This window comes from Balearica regulorum, chromosome Z, assembly GCF_011004875.1.
Source record: "Balearica regulorum gibbericeps isolate bBalReg1 chromosome Z, bBalReg1.pri, whole genome shotgun sequence".
Taxonomy (NCBI): Eukaryota; Metazoa; Chordata; class Aves; order Gruiformes; family Gruidae; genus Balearica; species Balearica regulorum.
Genome location: NC_046220.1, coordinates 4,709,275 through 4,733,360, shown reverse-complemented (window position 1 = coordinate 4,733,360; position 24,086 = coordinate 4,709,275). Strand labels below are relative to the sequence as shown.

Genomic DNA, 24,086 nt, shown 5'->3' with positions numbered 1-24,086 from the left:
TCATTATTTTCTTAGCCCTGTCCAAACCAGCTAGCACAGGACAGGTACCAGATGCTTCCCTCTTGGCTGGAATACACTTCCAGGCCTCCCTCTACCATGGAACATACTCTGCTAAAATTAACATTTCAAAAAGTTGGATAGTCCCTAGGCTATTACACTGAATCATGCATGCTTGTGCTTTACAGCAGAGGTCAGCTTTGCTAGCCTGAAGAACTTCTAAATCAGTGGGGCTTGAGAGCATGAACCATGTGGGTTCAGAAGACTTCGTATAACCCTTGAAATCAAAAGCTCACTTCCATTCTGGGAGCACACTGCCAAGGCTTTCACAGCAGCTTCTTGCTGCAGATCAATGTGAGGAGCTGGAAGAGCAGAGGACACACCTTCACAGCGGCCAAGGCTGTGGCTAGCAGAGGGGTGGATGTTTTTTTTCCCAGATAACTGCTCAATTGTCTGAGCTCTGCAGCACCTCAACGCTTTACAGGTGGAAAAGATGCTGTAGAGTCAACAGCCCAAGTAACCTGATTGTGTTCAGTGTGGCTCCAAAGTCCTTTTGAAGGTTAAACAGAACAAACGTTGTAGGGCACAGAAACCTAGCCAAGAAAAAAAACCCTTGAGAAGCACCTACACTGTTTCGGCACCCACTGATTACCTCCAATTTTGAAGCAGCAAACTAGCATCAACCCATTATCCAAAGCAGAAGCATGGATGATAAAACTGTTGAGCAGAACATGACCAGCTAAACATCCATTCTGCTGCAAAGCCTCAGGGACTGCAGGGTCTCAAGGCAGTCTCAAGCTTCAGGTTGCATGGAGAAAGCAGAAGGCTGAGATGGCTTCTGAGATGAAAAATCTCCCACCATAGCTCACTACCTTCCTTCTAACCATGATTTTAAACTCACCCTATTATCTGAGATGTGTTGATCACTTTCAGGAGAGGGTCCATCAGCTCAAATGCCTTGTACACTTTAAATCCTCACCCCAAAAATCAAGACTGTCTCTTCCTAGGGACTGTGGGGCACTTTTCCTCTCTGCAACATGAAAAAAACTCCTTTCTCATTGAAGGGGGCTTTGGTACCACTTTGGCTGTAGGTTAAAGGAGGCTGTTTTCTCAAGGACTTTTTTTACTGCTGAACTGAGTGGTTTTGGCATCATTCATCTGTACATGTTGCACACATGTAAAGAAAATCCATGCCTAACCAAATCTGATATTCAAAAAATCAAATTAAAAAAAACCCCAAAGGTTACAAGATGTCACTACTTTAAGTATATTCCTTCTTAGTGCTGCTATGATGAAACAAATAGAAGAGACCATGTAATGTGCTTTTAAACACATTACTTCTCTTATTTTAAGACAGAAAATACAACCCCTTTTTACATTGTTTCCTATCACGACAGGTGAAAGTCAAGAAGAAAGGTGATAAATCCTGTGAGTGTACCAGAAAACTCAGAATTTCCTCCACTCACCATTGTGTACAGCCAATCTTTTTCCCCGGAAGTTACATTGTTCCCAAATTTTAATTCTGAAACTCTCAGAAATGAACACTTCTATCAAATCTGTAAGTGGTTGTTTGTGGGTAAACTGATATTCGTGTAAGACATTACCTGCATTTATACTAGAAAATTGTTTATTCTGCTGCACCCCAAACAAGATGGGGATAAATGGTATATTCAATTATTTCTAAAAAAGGTAAGTTCGCATAGAAACTAAGAAAAAGTCGTTACCACATGTTCTTTGGCAAACCTGGAGATTTTGCACAAGTTAACAAGTGGGATATATCATACAAAATAGGAAAAAAATCACACTGATAGATAATAAACATTTATTGATCTTTGGCTTTAGAAATTGTCCTATTTTGGATATGGGAAACACTATATAAAATAATGGAGGGTTTTTTAAAACCTAAAGTACTGTAAAACAGTCTATCCTTTTACAGTGCACAAATGCCAAGCATGCAGAGTACACGTAGGGATACTAAAATACTATACGAACATCACTGCAGTAGACATTCAATGTCTAACATGGATCAGTGCTTTACAAAGGCAAGCAAGTTGATGGGCAGTTGATATACAGCAGGTATCACAGTTTCTCTTAGATGTGCTGTAGTTTTTAGCAACTAATAGGTATAAATTTAATTTTAATAATGCATGCATTATAAAAACAAAGTTAAATTATAACATTTCAATAGAATGAGGAATAAGAAAGTATGATCTTGCTTCACTTTGCAAAATTTACTGATGTTAAAGGAATTTAGGCGTTTAGACAACAAACCAATTCTTACTATTTTCACATTACTAAAATACTGCCTGATATATGGTAACATTAAGCAAGACAAACCAGCTTTTTAAGGGTGCTATAGTGAAAAAAAACAACAACAACAAAAAACCCACAATGGAATTTCTTACACATAGTGTAAGGAAATATTTAGTAAGCTTAGTGGAGCAAGTTTTCCCCAAACAGAGTACTATATACAGTATAAATTGCTACAGCCACTTTTTAGAGCTAAAAGCTCAAGATGCTTTTATTAAGCCTTCCTCTGAGGAAGGCTTCCTTTGGTAGATTTGAATCAGCAACACCATCTCAACTTACAAGCACTGCACATTTAGAATGCAGAATTAACTCAAGAGTAGGCACCTGCTGTTTCCTCACTTTTTTTAATTTCCCTGCTGAACCAGACCAGGCAGGTTTCACCTTCAGCTCTTGCCATTCTTGGAGGTGGGCAAGTAGCTGAAAGGTTAGCGTGGCTTTACTGTTCAATAACAGCATTCTACAAAATCAGTACAAGGTGTAACTCGTGACTTTTCTTTCGGGGCCGCTTTGCTCAGTGCCAGTGGCCACATCACAGTCCAGCTCTTTTGTACTTTTTGTGCCCCAAATCCATGCAGATATGGTGAACTTCTGCTTGAGCTCAGAAAGGCTGCACTGAAGTACTTACCTGGCTGAAGTCACCCTGCCTGGGGACTAACACCCAGGCTGTCACTACATAACTTTGTTAAAGTCAGTCCTTTCAGAACTGTGTAAGTCCTTTCCCTCAGTCACAAAAAAAGAAAACTGAATGCGTAAGTGGCAGTGGGGTCTTATATTACCAGTTAGGTAGTGGACAAAGTTGTTACATTATCATTAAGGTAGCACGAACGGAAACGATTTCATCAAAATCTTATTTGCCTCCAATGTTTAATAACCCATGAACACACATGGACATTCTATATGCCAAAAACTGAAAGGAAACAAAAATTTTATAGCAATCTCCATTTTAAGGGCACGCAGTCCTTGCATTTTCTTTCCAAAAGTTAACCTTCTATTATATAGCAAAATAACTACAAAGGTACACACAAGAAATTTAAAGCGTGTTGTCTAGAGATCACCCACATTTAGGCACTTTAGTCTAACTGTACAAAAAGAATGCAATGTTACTGTAGATTGTTTATTATTTTTAGTAATTGTACCTAAGTATTATCCACACCAACGTTAAAAGAAATAAAAAAAAATGCCCACAAAACCCCAACCCAAATATTAGAGCAGCTGCCCAGCTTTTCCGACATGCACTCTCCTGTTCACAGATCCCCATGAACCTCTGAAGCATAAAGCAAGTGAGATAATTTGTTTTGAAACAGCAGGTAATGCAACACCAGGCACGACAGGTCAATATATCGCAATAACCGTTTGACACCATCTTCACTGTGAAGCAATGACAGTCTTAATACTTGTAAAGCTGTAACTAGAAAATCATATTTTAACAGTAATTTAAGCAGTAAGAGGAAGCTAGGATTTACATAAATAACAGAGTCTTTCCTATTTGGCAAATACTGAAACGAAGGGAGGGGAGTGTTTTGTTCTTAGGTTTGTTCTAGAGTAGGAAGTATTATGTGCTTTTCACCTAAAAAGACAAAAAAAGACTATTAACAGAACAACAACACTGAATTTGTGTGTTCCCAGCAGAGAGACATGTTTAAAGTAAAATATTTACAACTTGGAGGATGTTCCCTGTGCAATTTGTAACAGGTCTACCTTATGAGGAATTTTAGGCTTAAATTATTTAATAGCATCTTTACATTAATATTTGCTCACAAAAATGGAAAGACTGAAACATTAGACAAAGTTTTCTGCAATTGCTATTACAGAATATTTCCCCATATGTATTGCTCCTAGAAAAAAAACTTAAATAGTGAAAATGTGCAAGATTGTTAGCAACGGGACAAAGGAATGACTGAAGACAGGAAAAATAAAAACTGTTTGTTGGCACGTCATGACATGGGTATGAACTGTACTAATGAAATAAAAATTTTGGTGCATTTTTCTTTGTCCTACGTTTATCATAAAACTATAAATATGCATTCTTGAAGCTTAGAACATATATGGGAAGCAGAGCTACAACAAACAGAGGAAAAGAGAACAAGGTTGACTTTCAGCACAAGAGATTTTAAGCCAGGTTTTAAAAAATTCTTAGCAGCATCATAAAATAAATAGAAATAGCCTAAGAAAAGCTACTCCCAAAACTCTACTGAGGTGTTTCTTTTGTAAATAGCAAGAGTCATATGGAGAGCATGCTGTTCAGAGAAACGCTGCAAATCCACACAAGGATTCTTGGCTGATGTATGATCATATATGGAAAAAGTTTGGTATTTACAGGTGGATTTCACACTTCGGTATAAAACTGCAAAACTGTTAATACTTCGGTCTGGACATCAAGTTTTTAAAAAAATTTAGTGTAGAAGTATTTGACTTCTAGTTGCAGGCACTGATATTAATTAAAAAAATTAAGAGGTGATCCATGGTATCAGGATTAAAAATAATTTCCATTAAAAATGCCATTGAAATCAAAGTTACAAAAATACATATACACTGGCATGCAAAACAATTACTCTCCTGGCAGTCCACAGTGAGAAAATGGGGAAAGTTAAGTGCAGCATATACAGATGTCAGTAAAAGCAGCCTTGAAATAACATCTCTGCCTCATGATCTCATCCACAGAGATTTCCGTCTAATCTCCACTCCTAACACTAGTTAGGAGTGGCACTAGTCATGCCATCCATTTCAGTCAATGCACTCCAAAGCCACAAAGCATGGCAGACCTTCATAAAGACTTATTTGCACAAAAATCACTCCAAATCACAGACTGACTACTCCGTATCAGCTTGTTTAATTAGATCAGACATTCAGATTCAATGCTTGTTGCCTGGATGCTAAATATCAGTGAGGTCAAAATATTGCTCTTAATTTACCACTTGGGATATAGGACTTAGGCTGCAGATGCTGACACTAAGAGTCTTATTCACCCATAATGGTAAACATTCACATTTAATATTTGATTTAGGATACAAGTGACCTGCAGTTGCCTTCCTCTATTAAGATTTTGCTCAGCCATAATAGAAAATATTTCTCCAAGAGAATACTCAATTTTCTTTGGCCTCATTTTCATTCAACATTTCCATTTTCACCATCCACTTAATTCTTCAGTCTTATTTAAAACATTCCAGTAACTTTGTCATGACAAAATGAACTGTGAGGTTAACCTTGAAGGGGGTGATGGAGGCGTGTGTGGGGTGGTTTTTGGCTAACAAATAAACGCGCAAATTGTGTCATATGACAAAGTATGAAGCACAGCATTTTAAAACTGTTCAAAATCTTCTCTGGAGAAACAAGCTAAGGTTCAAAAAGAAAACAGAGGTCTTCGGGAATAAAGAGGCATAAGGCCTTTTGCCTTCTGGACCCTTCCAACAGATGAGATACTTTAAATTTTCTACATGGTAAATCCCAGACCTCTATCACCATTTAGCTGTAGTTACTGTGACAAAATACAAAACTTTTAATTGTTCCTTTGAGGTTAGTTGAAATTTCCGCACTCACTAACCTTTGTATACACCGAGGATATGCTACCTAATTGTTGTGTTGATGTATCTTGGTGGCAATTTTGTTTGTAGGTATGGTTGACTTTACAGCCCAGGTAAGCACGTATCTCTCTATTCACACATCTTCCAGTACTTGTGACTCAAAGAAGGTGAAGAACAACTGCCATACAAATGAATTTTCTAAAGCATGTCCTTCTGTACAAAGATATATGTACTGAAGCTACCTGGTTTTCATGTTTATCTGTTGGTTCTTATGTAAGAGAAGCCTGGAAGAGGAAAAACTGTGCAGCTAAAAATACCTCAAAACCTGGCAAATCCTATAGCTTGAGAGGATATCAAAAGAGGACAAGTGCTGCCTGAGAACATCACCTGCAAAGCAGAAGAACAGGTTTGTTATAAGCCATTCTCCTTTTCCCAATCAACATCTCTAAGCTCAGAAATAGCCCAAGTGCTATGTCTGCACTTCCATGAACTTGCTGGAAGACTTGGATTTATCACTATCTTAATAATTTGTCTAAAGGGACTTCCATATTAAAAGTGCAGGGTTTAAACAATTGTTAACAAGTTTGTTCATATTTCAGCTAGAATTCAAAGTTATTTAAACTATTTATATGAAGTAATCCTTCAAAAATAGATTAATTTAAACCAAAACAATAAAAATCAAAATAAAATCCTGAACTAATTTATCCCAGTCAGTTCTATTAGAGAAAAAGCTATAGACAGGAAAAAAAAAAAAGAGTCAAGCTAGCAAGTCACATTACTGGAGTGAGAAAGGAAGACGTGAACTGAGGAAGGAAGAAAGCAAGCAAGAAACACTGAATCTTTGTCAAAGGTACCTTTCCTTCTAAAATCTCTCAGAAATTAAGTAGGTAGTGAGCAAAAATCAAGACAAAATGTTTAAGAATCCTGAATAAAAACTACTAATCTCTCAGTCACATTTTACCTGCTTTTCCATTTGTTTAAGATGCTTCCCCCCACCCAGGTGCTGATAAAGGTCTCCATGAAAAAAAAAAAGGCAAAAAAAAGCCTTTGCCAGCTGCTGTCTTAAAGTAACTTACGAAAGAAGTGAGCAGATGTTCCTCTGAAGCTTACATACTATATATGGAAGTCAGGACTATCAGGGCTGCTATTTCTTTTACTTTAAAAGTCACTTCTGAGCATTATCAGGCAGCTGTAGGAAGCACTGCTCACAATCATAGCAATATGCTCCCTCTAGTTTCAGTATCACCTCACATTTCAAAAGGTGTTTATTGCTATACTTTAGTTTTTAATAAGCCTCCTAGACTCATATAAGGATTAAATGGATCCAAAGAAAGACCATCTCCCATTCAGATCAGACTGCTGACCAGGTCAGCCATTCAGTTCTGCAGAACAAGGAAACAGCAATGGCCAGAAGCATTGATCTTAACATTAACAACATCCAGGTGCCTATTTTTCACTGCAATCAGTGCAACATCTGAAGAATAAGACAGCATGAGCTCTTACCAAAAGCTCTGCAAAGCTCAGCTACACACACAATTACCTTTGCTGAATGCAATATTATGTAACTGCAGTTCACTTTTACTCACGAGCTTTCAGAATAAATACCCATGCCAAGAGCAGCTGTTACTTAACGTTATTTTGAGGTCTTTTCCAGCATCCAAAGTTTATTCCTACCCATCAAATTGCAACAAAGGGCTACATCTCCTATATAGTGAACTTGGCCGAAGAAACTCACTATCAGAATCAAACTGCGCTATATTGTTTTATTTTCCTGAATAAAACATTAACATTAGATACCTAACTATAACTTAAAAGCTGGCCTTAATTAATTCTACTAGTAGTGATACATCTCCAACTAAAAGAAAGTGGGTCCATTATTGCTGGACCTGTCATATTTTTGTCATTCTACTCATCTGAAAGACATTTCCTAGGAATGTTTGGAGATCTGAATCTATGAAGTCAAATATTTTTCTTTAGGCCAATTCACACAGTTAAGCCTTCGTCCCCATTAGCTATGAAGAGATGGTGTGAAAAAACAAAACTTGCAGCACCAGCAGCACTGAAATACTATACTGCAATGAAACCGGTAGAATCATGCAAGGTGTTCTCAGACATCCCGTACGCATGCGGTAGGTTCTAGCTGGTGTACACAAATCTTCCCCTAGTATCAGTAAATGCAATTTATAAACTAATAAATAACTTAAAAGGCATTCAACATAGTAAGACAGTTTATCACCAGCTTAAATTCTTGATTTTCTGCATTCACTGACAGTTCATTTTCCCATATGGTAGGTTTGCTACATATTAAATATTTAGTTAAGCTTTTCCATTTATAAATGCTTATTATATGCCAAAGTACACAAATTCCAAGAAAAAGAACAGTAACATAAAAACAGCTAGTATTAGTTAAAAAAACCACTGACCTCTGCAAAGTGTAATTATTAACTTTTTTAAAAAGCTACTGTATATAAATTCCCATTCCTGTTTTGCAGTTACACAAAACATCTGAAAAATCGTCATTCTACTTTGTTTTGCAATGGTTTTATACTTGGAATCTATCCCCCCAGTTAAGCAAAACTTGTAAAGTTAATGCTTTGCTCCTCTTTACTACAGCTGTTTTACTATACAGAAAAATCTATTTCTAAAGCCAAGAGATATTAGTTGTTACTATATGTATGGCCAAGTTATAACAGATTAGAGTGGCAAAAGATGACAATCTGACAGAGCAGAAATTTCAAGATTTAACAGTTTAAGTAGATCATTTCTTCCAAAAGAGCATAAGTTCTTTAGTATAGCTAAGTACCTTTGAAGAGGCACCAAAATCAAATAGCCCTTTCAACTGAACTTTCAAAAAAATTTAATTTTCATTTCAAAAGGGATCTTGAAATTACTAGATACACATACATCCGTCTCCCACAACCCTGCAAGATACATTCAGTAATTTAAAATAAAGATTTAATATAACTTCATATATATTATATATTTAATATATAATATATATTTATATGTACATTACACAGATACATACACTCTCAGTCAGCAGGATTAAACTGTTTTGTTTTGAAACGTCTGATTGGTGTTGCTAATCTTCTATTATTTCGTGAATTCAATGGAATTTATCTATTACCTGAAAATAAGAAATTTAAAAGATCCAAATGGAATCTGTGGATCAATATTAGCACCATATGGATGGCCATTACTTCAAAATGACTGCAGGGACCAAAATAATGTATTTTTTTATAACTCTCCTCTTGCTGCACAAGTATTCCTGCAAAATATTTAGGCAGCAATACCTGTCAGGTCCATACATCTGTTCCTGTTAAATTTATACAACTTTCCTTACTGTAATATACAGTATCTCTTTTGTCCTGTTGGATTATTTCATTTTTCATGGAGAAAAGTGATCGATAGCTATCCAACAGAATTTGTTTTTTAAATCCCCTATCTCCTTCCATTGTATGGCTCAGTTTCAAGATTTAATTGATAGGCGGCCACTATCACTATAACCAGTACCCTTCTAACACAGTTCAGTCACTGACTTTTGATGCTTAAAACACAAAGTTTTGAGGTTGGCTTGCTGTTTATGGAAACCAAGATCCTCAGAGGTCATATCTTTTCAGCACGCTCACCACCATGTGTGACACAATAACGTCAGTCTCAATACTATAATTCAATTAGTTACCTACCATTTGGGTAACAAAAAAAACCAAACCCAGTTGTGATTTTAAACATTATAAGAATATTCACCCTGAGAACACAGAGGAAGTGTTTAAAAAAAAAAATCTGATATGTTTTCTCTTCATACATAGTTTTCTTCTTTTCTCTTCATCTCCTCTTGGGTACCTGGGTTTGTATCTAGTATTTGACCTCACGTTTGCTGTGTCAGTTGACCTGTTCATGCCACAGTCAGGTACTGGTGATAGAAAAGCCCAAAAAGGCTTGTAGAAAAGAGGCAAGCAGCAATCCACCAGGTGAGGAAAGACAGGAGTCCCCGGAACAGGAGAGGAGTGAAAATATTCTTTAGGCTTCCCAAAGCCATTGTTATTTGTACTACAGTTACTTTCATCTTTCCATCAGCAGGTGGAGACTCAGAATAAACTGAACTGGGAAGCAGACTGTTTTCTACCGGAGTGTCAGAATTCAATTCTGGGTAGATGACCCAAGAATAATTACCTGTTAAAAAGAAACGAGTAACATATTTTTGTAGACTTGAATTCAAGTTCTGTTATTTCTATCACTCTATAGAGCATCTTAGATATATTTTTCACATACACACACACACAAAAAAAAAAAAAAAAAAAGTTTTTATAACTTAGTAAATACTAACTGTATTCACCCACATTGCTTCCTGATCATAGTAGCAAGCTGTTAGGGTAGGATTCATCTCACCTTCTGACATCCTTACATCTACATGTGATATAGCTGCCTTGGGACCCCTGTCAGTGCTGGGTACGATTCATCTCACCAGATATAGATGTCTACTCCAGAATGGGATGAATCACAGCCCAATAAAGCCTATCTCTTTCTGTTGACATTTTGCAAAAAGAATGCCACAACTGCATGGCAGGCTGTGAAAGACAATCCCTCACAATAAAAAAAGAAAAACACCCCATATCTCAATTTCTGTTTCAAAAGCCCAGTTAAGATTGAAAAGCTGAAAAAAATTCCTTTAACAGATGCTCATAAGGTTAAATCAACAATGTGTTATACAATTCACTTTTAAAGTGACAAATATTTCAACAGAAGTAAACAGCTTAATTTGTCGTATTACACAATTTCTCAGAAACAAATCAAACAAATTAGCATATAATTGAAAGATGTCAAAAGCAGTAGCAGAAGAGGGTAGCTTAAAAGCCATACATCAGTATGTTTTAAGTAACAGAATCTACACTGTATTTCTGTATTGCAAGTACCCGTAGATTCTAATTCTCTTTAGTAAGCTGAAAATATAAAGGCCTGGTGTAGAACAGAACACATTTTTGTTGATCCAATTTTGCCTACCTAGTGTTTTCAAGAGCAGAGTTGTGTGAAGGAGCATTACCAATGGTGCAACATACTGCAGTGCAATTACACAAAGATAATAGAATACCCGAGCCACCTGGGAAAACAGAAGAGAGTAATTCGTGAGTTCTGGCTGATCAAAGCAAAGCTTTATGAACATGTCTAGGAAAAACAAGCAATTTATTAAAACAACAATACTTGTGCCTTAAAGCTGTTTTAAAAGTTTTCTGGCATGTCTTGGCATGTGACATATTGTCTTCAAAAGACCTAATGAAAAAATTCCTTATAATGAACTCTAGTTTCAGGACATTTACAAACCTGAGAGGAAGCGCTGAAAGGAAATAATTAAAAGCATCAGCTCTGTTAAAACAAACAGAATCAATTTTGCTTCTACAAACTGCATGTCATCATTCAAAGATTCCCATTTCAATACACCAGAATCAAAGCTAAATATATGTTTAATTTTTGAAGTCCCCAGTGATTTACAAACTAAACCCCGTTTCAAAAATGAAGTAGTAGTCATGGTCCAAAGCCTCATAAAAAGTAAACAAAAGTATGGTTAATATCACAGTCCCTTTTCAAAAGCAAGATATTTTAAGATTTCCAACAGTATTTTAAAAAACAGTGACAAGACGCTTTTCATTAGTAGTTGATCAACAATAGCATTTAAATGGTCTTTCTTTCAGGCATACATTATGGTTCATTGAATTCCACTCTGATTTATCCCCCCTCCTGCTCCAAATCTGTTCCATCTTTCTCAAGATTGTTACATTACATATTTTATATAAGCTATTGACCAAAAGCAGGAGATCAAACAAAGAAGGAAAAGTCATAAAATCAATAGCAAGCAACGAAATAAAGCTAAGGGGATTTTACAAAAGAACAAAATACAAGGTGGCAAAAAGATTAAGGTAGACATGACATTTTTGGAAATATCTCTAAAACCTCAAAGGGCTTCATAATGAGCAAGCATCAAAAAACTAACATGAGAAGAAAAAATAATATCACACTGAGAGAAGAAAACAGTATGAGACAAAAAATATTGTAAGATAATTGATGGAATATGGTAAAAAGAACAAATTAAAAGGTAACGATCACTGTAGGATGACAGATAGGAAAGACAACTGGTTGAAATTCCAGAGGACAATAAAGCAGACGTGGCTAGTAAACGAGACATGACTTCATTTAGTGGCCAAGGCCTTCTTAAAGAGAAGATAAGGAGATACTAGATACATGGATTTAGGAAGCACGACATAGAGAAGACATTATTGTTTTATAGATGGGGTGAAAGCTCCCAAAACTAAAATTATACATTCCCAGCACAGTTCTGTCCTAACAAGTAGCTGCTACCTGTATTTCCTAACATTTTTTCCAAAGCAAATTGCTAGACGCTTTGTTTGTAAATAACTACTGCATAGTCCACTGACAACCTTCAGATACTCAGTGAGGCCAAGGACAAGATTGTAAGTAATAATGACAATCCTAAGAGAGGAATCTTTGTATTATAACATACTTCAATATTCCTCCTGCAATACACCCCAACTCAGCAAGATCATCAGGCAGCACTGTCATGCGACACTAGAAATTTATTTTGCAGACAACACACACCATTCTACAACAAGCTTATGAATGTCTACCTCCTCTGTTGGTGGTATGTTTTATTACTCTTCCTAAAATTAAAAAAAAAAATCAAAGACATTTTCCCTTTGACATAGTAACAACATGGGCAGACAGTTTTGTAACTAGGCTAATGCACTTGAGTGGTCTGACAGAATTAAACACGTTTCATTTTATCCCAAAATATAACCGCCTTACTTAAATTTTACCTCAGTTTAAAAAACATAGTTGGGATTAGATAACAGTATTTTACCCTTCTACCTAAATTTAACTTTTTTTCTTCCCATGTTGATCACCACACACCCTGTGCACTCCCCAAGATCTATTCATGTTGAACAGAAACACGTCGTATTTCTACACATTTCTAAAGAACAATTAATGAATGGATCTTTTGCAACAACTTAAGCCATCTGCATAAAATGGATGATACATCTCTCCATATTTTGGTTTGCAGAATTTATCTGTAATGGTGCTATTTTTATAGGAGATACAGTTTAGGAAGCTTCATTCAGATATCAGCTCTAGTGCCACAGAAGACATAACAAACTGGAAAAAAGCATTTGTACAGACAGAACGCTCCAAACACGTAACCTCAGTGCGAGCATACTTACCATTTTCTGTAAATCAACCATACTTATTCTGCCAGCTTCCTTTTTCATCTGATCCACACTTTTCTGGGCTAAATTCAGATAGGCCTGTAAATGATGACGCATCATAGCCAACCGTAAAGCACACAACAGGATTATAATCCACAACCTCATGGTGTCAAATGTATCTTCTGACATTCTGTGGATTTAAAAAAAAAAAAAAAAAAAAAAAAGGGTAATGCTGTTTTCCAAAGGTCATCTACTGCTATGGAGTTATTTGTTTGTATCATTTGTAAAGAAAACTTGAAGCATATTGCCAAAAATACTTAATATACAATCTACAGTTTATGATGTTCATATGCAAGTAATATTCATTTTTGCCCTCTGCTTCTCTCTCTACTGTGCCTTCTTAGTAGCCCTGTTACAGCTATAGAGCCAAATTAATATCCATTTGTCTGTAAACAAGAGCAGCACTTAAATGCTTAAATTCTGAGCAATGAAGACAGGACTCTAACAGACAAACTTGCTCAGATAATTACAGGTTTTGAGACACACAGTTCCAGATAGCAAATGTGTATATCAGTTGCTTAGATACCCTTCTATAGCACAACCCTCATTTTAAGATAAACTGAGGAACAAAACGGAAGCACAAAATATGTGTATTTGTAATATTTTATGTGTTAGTCCAGTGGTCACAGAATCATCTTAGAAGCATACCTTAGACCTAGAAAGCAATAAAAGCGTCAGCCAATCATTTCTGTTCCAAGTCTATTTGAATACTATTTTGTATTATCTAGACTAATAGCAACAATGACAATCACCTATGCTGCTTATTGATTTCAGATACTGCTCTTCCTGAAAATCCTTTCCCTTTTTATGTTTTAAATACTTTAGACTCTCTTCAGTGAAACCACTCCGCTCCTACACCAATACATAAGATACAAGGTTCCTGAAGGTGGCCTCCACCCCTAGGAAGACCAACCCATCACTGCCAAGGAGATGACAGAAGATAGCAGCTCTTTGGGAACTACCACCTTACCATTCAATACTCGGCAACTAATTCTCATTCTCCCGAAATAATAGAAGCCCTTTAAAGCTCAGCTGCAACTTCCACAATATCCTTGACAGTAGATACTATTAAATTTCAAGTCTTCCACATTTCTATGACTTTCACAGGGCACTACTAAGACTTACAGTTTTGTTCTCAATACCCCAGAAAGAATTTTTAAAGGAAATCTTACAAAGGGACGCTCTCTTTGCCCAAAGGTGGGTTCATAATGTAGTCCTTAGTGATTGGCTTTACCCACAGTAGAACCATAAATAAAGGTGCCAAGAAGTTTATATGTAGCAATGTTCTGAAAGAAGAAAAAAAAAGGGGGGGGGGGGGGGGGGGGAAGTTATTAAATACAATTACCATACTGTTGAAAGTGGTGGTACAGATTCAAGAGGAAGAATCCAAATTTTAAAATAGTTGGGAAAAAGGTAAATAAGAAAATTACTTCCCTACTTTACAGGTATGACTTATGTTTCAACAACACACTGTGAAATCACACTGGTTGTGCCTTAAGTACTCTTTTGAATAAATCAAGTTTTCAGATATTCTAACAATCTAACCAAAGGAGCTACCTGCATTATGTCACACTATAGTAAAAGACAGTTGTTAAAAATTTCCTTACCATGGCACAGCAAACTGCACTAGCTATTAGAGTTTTAATCTAGAAAGTCAGCATCTCAGATAATTATGGGAAATATGTTGCTATATTACTAATTTTTTGCTTTACTAAAAATGTACTCAGATTAATTTCCATTAGCTATGCAAACCAGGGGAAAAGTTCTCAGAGGTCAGATTTCCCAGTTTAATGAAGATTTTTTTGCTTAGGAACCTTGACTGAATGAAACTTGATGCTTACGTTCAATTAAAGATACTCGGACAAAAAAAAGCAAGCATAACTAACTATTCCATTTTAAAAGCATTGTACAAAACTGCACAGTTACTGTAAAAATAGTACTCTTTTGTACTCTTTGAGTACAAAACAGCAGAATTTAAGAAGAGGAGATAGTTTTCTGGAGTTTTCCTTGAAATTAATATCCTTCTTCATTTCTGAATCCCACATCCCAATCATTTTTCATTACTGAAATGAAACAAAAACAGTTGAAGACTTCAGTGCTGTAGATTTAGTGGTTTTGCTACTGCAGTGCTTCCTCACTAACAGAATCAGCTTGTCTATACTTCCATCTCCAATCGAAGTGTTTCTACACTATAGAAAACTGATGTAATCAAAAGTTATTCTAAAGAACACAAGACCTTGCTGATTTCAAACTATTAAGGTTCCTAAAACCATTAAAATGTTTGCAGGTTTCAGAAGATGTCATCACACATACACGCTTAAATCATTGGTTTCAGATGAAGAAATAAGCAAGTTACTCAGTGTTGCTAGGGAACACCACAGCCTCAAAGAACAGTCCAAAGCATTTCAGTAACTTGTGAAAGCATTTTACCTGAATTTCTACTTATTTAAGAATCCTGCTGAGTTAATGGACTGGAATGTGCCAAAAGATGGCAAGAGCCCCTTTATTTATTTGAGTTCGAGGGAAAGGCTGAAAGACTCTTGAAGAAAGCTCTGAAAAATGAGGGAATGTGTACTGAAAATGGTACCAATTGATTAAGACTCAAAAACATAGCAGCGATATCCTTCCATGCACAAAGAAAAAAAATTGAACCAGCTATCAAAACTAAAAGGGATATCAGATTATTTTTATTCTGTTTACCCAAAAATCCCCAAATTTACTCCCTATATACATGGAAGATTCATATTAATAATTTTGAATATATTAGTGATTTTTTTGTTGTTGTTGTTCCCTATAAGTCTCCCATTCTGTACGCAGTGAGAAAGGGACCTTATCTATCCCCTCTTTTTTTTTTATTCTAGTTTGTTTTGGGTTTTTTTTCTATGTGAGGGGTTTTGCTTTGTTTGGTTTTTTTTTCAGTTGTCTTTTAGGGGAGCTTGAGGGCTGGTGTTTTTTTGGGTGGCTTTGGGGGCTTGGAGGTTTTGTTTGTTTGTTTTCTTCCCAAAGGCAGATCATGTATTTGACTATAGTGAAAGGCATTGTTTTCCTGCACACAAATTAGAGAGCTTTATATGAGTGATATGTCATCCTCATTTACTACTCCCCTTTAGTCACTGTCAAACTGCAGTCAATAATGATCTACAAATCGAGAAAAATGTATCACTAAGGGCAAAGACCAATTTCTTCAGGCCAATCACTTGGCAATGATTCTTTGTTTATAATTGCATTACCTAATTACATTGATATCTGACCAAGTTTTAAACCATTTAGCCATTTTTTTGTTCCACTTGAATAGTCAAAGTATTGGTAGACTTTTGAAAATAATTAGTTTGGTGTTGCACAAAGTTATCTTCAACAATCAGTTCTAATATCCTCCAAAAATTAAATTACAGGAGACTTATTTTTCACAACCCTATTCTAGTGGATATTAATTAACCTTACAGTTCTCGATTAATAAACTTTTGTTTCAGAGATTTTATATTTCTGCTTAGGATCTCATGCCCACAGATCAAGGAAGATATTGGAAAATTAGAGGATACTTACAGAAAAGGCACAAGAAATTTTAAAATATTGAGAACTGTAAAAATGAAAAACTAAGCTGTTTATTTAGCTGAAAAGAACAGATTAAGAAGTCACTTGGTCACAATCTACACATAGAAACTTAACAGCAGATACAGCAAGCCAACAGCTTGCAGCTGTACCTGGATGCATTCAACTACAATGAGGGAATATAACAGAGTATTAGGTTATAACTTTACCAAGAGTGAAGGACCCACTTTAAACACAGATTATTTAAAAACATCTGCGCATTGGGGGGGGGGGGGTGGGGGGGGGGGGGGGTGGTGGAATGCAGTTTGAACAAAAATAATTTTCTGTATCAGAAAATATAATGGTTCTCTTAAGAAAGTGACCAGACTAAATGATCACAATGGCCTACGCTACAGAATCTGTCATTAACATGTATTAAACATCAAAGGTCAACACCTAGGAAAGACACTTGCAGTTTGTCCCTCAACCAGAGAATGTTGAAGATAAATAGTTAAATTGGAGAAAACATTTTACTACCAAACTCAAGGACAGCTGCAAATTAAAGTACTCCTTTAAACTGGTATTAACACCTGACCCATCTGGGTCATCTTTTCTTTGTATCTTACCCTAAATTTATTAGAGGCATGACACCCACCTGGAGGTGGGGGTGGGAAAAAAGTCTGTGGTTGCACCTCCACTTCTGGACACTCATCTTAACTTCCAAAAATATATGATGGGGGAAAGGAAGCAGTAAGCAGAAACATACGTGGTGGAGCCCTTGCAGGAGGAAAGGAAAGCTCCTTTAATTGGGACTCTAATTACAAGGCAAAGAATGTAACAGACTGGCAGAGCATAGGTTGAGCAGAAAGAGGCAGGTGGCAAGTCTGCTCAAGATACGAAAAGCAGGCAGCAACAGAAGTCTTAGTCACTACCTTCTTGTTGGAATAGTTTGCTTTATTTATTGTCAGACATTAAAGATTTAAGATTGAGTAGGATATATCTATGTGCACATATTTTCTCTTACTGTGTTATTTTTTCTGTTGCTAAATTCAGAGCATCCAGATGCATTTGAGCCAGTCGCAAGCCAGGGAATGTCAAAAAAGCACCAATAAGTGAACACAGAACAGCCAGGAACAATTTGAAGGTTAGTTTAGACACAGGACCCCTAAAAGAAAAGAAAGGAAATAAGCATTTTCTTGGGGAGGAAGTTGGGGGGTGGGGTATCAAGAGACTACTTTCAACTCAACAGTATCTAACATTTAATTAAAAAAGCAAACAGTATTCTATAGTTTTAGTCTGGAATATCAGCATTACTACAAACCAATCAGGAGTTAAAATAAAAAACCCAAGTCATTTATTTCCTAGAAAGAACAGAAACCCTAAGCTACTGCCTGTAAGATGTTAAGTTTGTTAGTAGAGAAGAACAAAAAAAAGACTATTTTTATATTGTGACAACAAATTATATAACACAAGTAGCTAATAGAATGAATTTAATGATTATGTTTTTAAAAGAGGAACAGATGCATCATAAGTTTACATGGTCAAAGACAAAATGGACATTTAAGTCTTACTAGTCACATTCTACATTTTATCAAAAAAACTCTACCAAACTGTTATTACTGCATTTTTTCCACAGATTTATCTAAAACATACATGTGGCCAGTTAACATGTTTCTTCCAAGTAATTAATACAGTTTGTTTTAATGAACTATGATGTATAATTAAGACTTACAGAAAAAAAAATTCAGGATCAATTGAATTACGGAATTAACAAACTCTGGTTGATATTTAAAAAACCCCACGTGACATAACTAACACCAATTAAAGAGGAACAAAAACAAATCCAGCGATCCACATGAGTTTCAGATTCTTTCTTAATCTATGTCATATAAACTACTAAGAGACACCATCATCAACTCAATTGCTGCTGTAAACAACCAAAGCACTGTAAAAGTTCAAAAATAAATGAACACTTAACAGGAAAAATAATACAGAAGTTAGTAAATTTGCAACAACTTAGGAAAAGCAGAGTGAAGAAAGCTAAGAAACACATGGGATTCAGTTAAAGGTTTCCCATGAGTTTATTCATAAATGACACACTAATATAAGCAGGCTCCCACAGTGATGACATACGCCATAAATTCATTTTAGAGCATGTGCTTAAGGAAAGAATCATAACCAAAATCCATTTTACAATATGCAAAGGCTGCCTATGACACCGATTGTACATTTATGTAACATCACAAGCTATGGCACGTTCCTTTGCAGTCTATACAAAACTTGGATGTCCTGTAGCAAGCAGATGTTTTTGCACAACAGGAAAACACTAGTACAACCGGAAAACAGGACTGAAAGCTAAAAGGTACTCCTAATGCCAGCTTTATCACAAGCTCCATCTGTAGCTGTTGCACACTTGTCCTCTCGCATATCACAGGAGCAGCAAAAAATACTTATCACCTGTTTTAAGCAATCCTTGCAAAGCTGAAGGGAATCACCATGAAAAAAAGTGTTCATAGCTTTGATCTGTATTTTATGAACTACAACCAAAATGTCAGGGTAGAAACTACATCCAAATTAAAAAAAAAAACCACAAATGCAACTTAAGTTACTTGTGAGTACTAACGAATTATTTTCATTAACCCATCTCTTCACATTATTATAGGCATTATAAGCATATACAAGAGTAAAACATGCAAGATAAATGCTTGCTAAGAAAATCCAAGGGGTTCAGTTACAAATGTACACATAAAGCAGACAAATGTATTTCCCGAAACTTACTGGGATTCCAAACCCTGCTTTTCAAGAAACTTCATAGCGCTTTCTGAGAAATTCGAGAAGCCTGCAGAGACACATGTATATTATATGTATTTTATTACAGTACAAATGTAGAATCCCTTCTTTCAAATAAAATGCTAGCTAACAGGTCACCTTTTAAACAAATTTTCACACGTCTAGCATATCTCTGTCATGTGCTAATTAGTATGCCAGACTGCAATAAAACATTTTTAACATCTCTGATACTTGTACACTTCATGAACAGGAATAACATTAACGTTTTTTTTTACATATATAAAGTACTCCCCCCAGTAAAGGATCTTCACTTTACTATAAAAGGCAAAATGGGTTAAGTGCAAAACTGAAAGACAAATATAACTCACAAAACAACTAACCTAGGCAAAGATTACACAATTTTAAAGAAGAGCAGAGAAAATATACAAGATATCCTTCAGAATCCACATTCCAAAGCAAAGTTTCTTAGAAGTGTATGACATATAGACTTCATTTAGACACATATATTTTCAAAAACACCTAAAAGATTGAAAAATAAATTTTTCAGGTCATGCAATCACTAGAGCTGTTCAAACACTAAAGAAAGGAGTTACCTGATTCCAGTCCAAACTCCAGATAGTTTTCTGTCACAATGAGAATTGCCATTGCTTTTACAAAGAAGAAAAATCCAAAGGTAACACAGACTGATCTTTCACCTCCATCCTCTACTTTGAAATAATGGGTAGTCAATGAAAATAGTACCTTACTACACAAGAAAAAGGTCAAGGAAAATTAAGTTTGTAAAATAACTATATTTAAGAACTATAATGCTGTAATTTGATCATCTACACTAGGGCTGTTCTACAATGCACAATTCTTTTTTAAAAAAAATAGTATGTGTTCAGCAAAATGTCAGGTTAAAACTACAGAATACTGTAAAGCATTGTAATTACATAATGAGTAGCCAAGAATATACTACTCTCGAGTGTAGTTGTGATTTAGGTTTATAGTCAGTTGAAGAAATGTTCGCTATCAACCCAGGAGAATTAAACCAAAGCTCAAATGTAAATGTAAGTTACATCAAACAAAAGATACAACAATTTTATCCTGAATGCAAAATACTGAGCTAAATGAGAAATAGTCGATCAAACTACATAACCAAAGATTTAATATATCTTAATTTCAAAATCCAAAATCCTACTTTTGAATGCAACAGCTGTGATGGCAGCAAGTGAATAAACACATTTTTACCACACAGGAGCTATACATGTTCTTCCTGGATGCACAACCCTAAGGTATACATACAAACAGCAAGAACAGGATGCTCCAACAAGCACCGCTATCAATAATGGGATAAAATTTCTCAACTATGAGAATTTCTGCTTACAGGGACCATAGACCTGCCTTGCAAGAAACTGCGACAACTGGCATGGGATTGTTGCTTAGATTATGACATGACTGTTTACTAAACAGAAAACATAAGAAAAGATGAAATTTGTATTACTTTACTTTCACATGCACATGTTTGAGATTTCTGAGCTATCATAATCATAGTACTAAACATGCTGTTGTTTTACTATCTAGGAAAGAAAAATCTATCCCATGCTCATCTTGGGGAAGAAAAAAAAACAACCCAACCTTAATATATCATACCACACTATATAGGGGTTTTAAAGTCCTTTCATGTAACCCCAGCATCACAGATATAAACATCTAAGACACCATTTGCTCTATTATCAGCTGGTTTTTAAATGTTTATTGAGTATTCTCTTTTTTAATACATTTCTAAACATAATAAGCTCCAAAGTTAAACACTGGATTAAGATAAATTTTTCATCACATATTGTCAACTCTTATTACATGAACTGCAGCCTATTATAAATGATTTATTTTTTTTTCAAATGGCAGGCAATATCCAGTCCATATTTAAATAAAGTAGTTGGAGATCACTCCAGACATTACCTGCTTTGAAAAAACAAAGAGAAAAAGAAAAAAGATTTTAAGGTGTAAACTGTATCCTTTTTTTTCCCCCACTCTGTAATAACATATTCATTCATATTTGCATTTTTTTAATACGGGAAGTATTTTTAGATGTAGATTACATGAAAACAAATTTTAGAGTATCTTTTCAGCAAAAGATTTGAACAGCCATTGAAATACATGCTGTATTTCATGTATACGCATAGAGGTACATGCATGCACACAATCATGTGGCCTAAGCACAGCATCCAATGACTCTAAATTCACAGTAATCAACTTAAGTTCCCTTCATACTTCACAAAAGAACTGATTTATCTATAGAAGACTTAAATCCTTCTAAAAAGAAGAGTCATATAGACTGTGTTCTGGAAAGCTTTGTTTGTCTATTAATACATTCTTAAACCAAGTGTCGTCTTTCAGCTAGGGACATCGATCACAAATTGAAAACACATTAATCTCAAGTCTTGAAGTTATAAAAAGGACTTCACAACAGTTTGTGATCAATAGTTCTAACCTATAAACAAATTTATAACACCCTATATACTTCATCTTTTCAACTATGGATTGAGCCTAAAGGTTGTGGAAAATGCATCCAGGAAAAAAGAAAGCATACTGACAGTAAATTCCAATTAAAGTGCAGATTCAGAACCCTACACATAAAGTAATGATTATGCAAACTAATATTCAATTAACAGAGAGCTTCAGTCACATAATCACCACTGCTACCTATTTTAGGGATGGAGAAAATCAAAGCGTTGTGGCTTGCTTCATCACTTCCTTTCACTGCTTGACCTGTTTCAGGACCTACTGAAGAAATAATTTGGGAGTATACAGTTCTAAGTAATAGAGTCCCCATCCCACCTTTTATTAGGTCTTTTGGGCACAAAAGGTGATATGCCTGTAGAATTTATGGTATACATTTTACAAGAATAATTTTATCTTTCAAATTGCTACAATTATGGGTTTTTTTTAACAATACAGTCCACTGATATTTATGCACATGGTTGAAGAGAAAAACTAATAGTAATTCAATATTGTGGCCTACACACACAATGAGTTTTCACAAACATGAACATCACTTCTGCAAGAAATATTGCGAAACTCATCTTTACACCAAAATTCATGATCAGGCAGGTCATGACCAATAATCTGTCTAAAAAAATCCACTCATATCTTTGTTTGTAAGATCTTTTGTTACTCCTCTTCAGGAACTGGAAACCGTTCAGCCAGTCCAGGCTATTGCCAGGAACAGCAATCAATCAACACCGTATCCTGCAACCTTTCAAAAATATTAAATACTGAGCAGGTGGTACAGTAGGTTCTTCTGAATGCTGCCTCCAAGAAATATCTTTGTGTCTTCTTGAAACTATCTAGCCATTTAAAGGTTTATTTTTCTGTTCTTCTAAAAATGAGAGTTCTCTATCCTGGAACTATTTATCCACGCTACCAATTGTGAGGTTGGTACTGTTCACACTGCAGTCCACACAGACGTGCCAGCCCCAGCATTTCAGAAGGTAAGCTGAGCATGAGCTGCCACTTGAGCATCCACCCAGTCTGGCAGGGGAATATGGCATCTTTCACTCAACAACCTGCTAATGCATCTACAAACATTTCAGCACATGACAATGTGTTTAAAGCTTAGCTTAATTGTGCCTAGCAGAGCTACCAATGTAAGGCTCTAAACACTGGAACTCAAATACCAAATTTATGTACTACACCTTTAAGACTAAATTTCTGATATAACACAGATGTAAAAACTAGATTGATTTCTAGAATTTTTCTGAATATCTACACTATGAACATTAAAAAATGCCAACAGCAGGTTACTGCACTGAATCAAAACATCTATTTCAGGAAGACATAGCTGAAAATTTTTCAAACTTCTCTAAGCTTTTTCTGTCAGTCAAATCTTTAGTACAACCTATCACTTTGTAACACACAGCCATGAGACAGAAGAAACCCCTGTCACCATAACACAAAATTGTTCTAGAATTAATTCTTGACATGTCATGTTGACTGCTTTCAACTGAAAATATTGAGGAAACCAAGATTTCCAACCCTTAGGTTACGATGAATCATTTGTGGTCCTGACATAACTGAATTAGTAAACAGTTATGTGAGTTTTAAATTATTCTCAGGATCCTGGAGGCCTGGTATCATAACACATGAATGAAGCAGTCTTCTTCTGAAAACTCTTCTCACCTGCCTCGGCTCCAGAGATCACAAGGATTGTGTTATTAATACCTCTGTTGTTAACACTCTGCACAATCCTCCCTCTCCCAAAAAGCTGTAATGCCCAGAATAAGTTATGTTAACATATTTATGGAGATGTTAACTCTAATGTAGAGTTTAGACTGTGCTTCCTGGTACTGCAGCCTTCTGCATTACGACAACCCCCAAGACTGCACAGGATCACACTACTTTGTCCCCGTCAGTCCAGGAACCATACAAGAAGTTAAGAAAACACCTATTTAATATTAGGAAGTAGTGACTTCACGAAGATTTCTGCAAAATCACCTACTCTGTGGAGAAGCCTCCAATAAAAACAACATCTATTTAATGCCACAGGGAAAAAAAAAAGTAAATAAAAGGTTGTACACAGTGGCAGAAAATTAGTTCTGACCATTTGTTTCTTTTGTATAATTAATAATGACTGTTCAACTACCTGGTACTGGATTAGTTATTGTACTTTCTATTGTATTATCTC

General features: G+C 35.7%; 1 protein-coding gene across 1 annotated transcript in view; it reads right to left on the bottom strand.

Annotated features, from left to right (window-relative positions):
• Positions 1–1,561: 1,561 nt before the first annotated feature.
• The window catches only part of TMEM161B (transmembrane protein 161B), a 46,058-nt gene continuing 23,533 nt past the window's right edge, over positions 1,562–24,086 (bottom strand). Inside the window, 7 exon segments of the mRNA XM_075739351.1 lie at positions 1,562–10,001; positions 10,830–10,926; positions 13,058–13,232; positions 14,275–14,388; positions 17,655–17,795; positions 19,409–19,469; positions 20,014–20,165. Coding sequence (XP_075595466.1) covers positions 9,724–10,001; positions 10,830–10,926; positions 13,058–13,232; positions 14,275–14,388; positions 17,655–17,795; positions 19,409–19,469; positions 20,014–20,165 — 1,018 coding nt within the window. The 3' untranslated portion in view covers positions 1,562–9,723.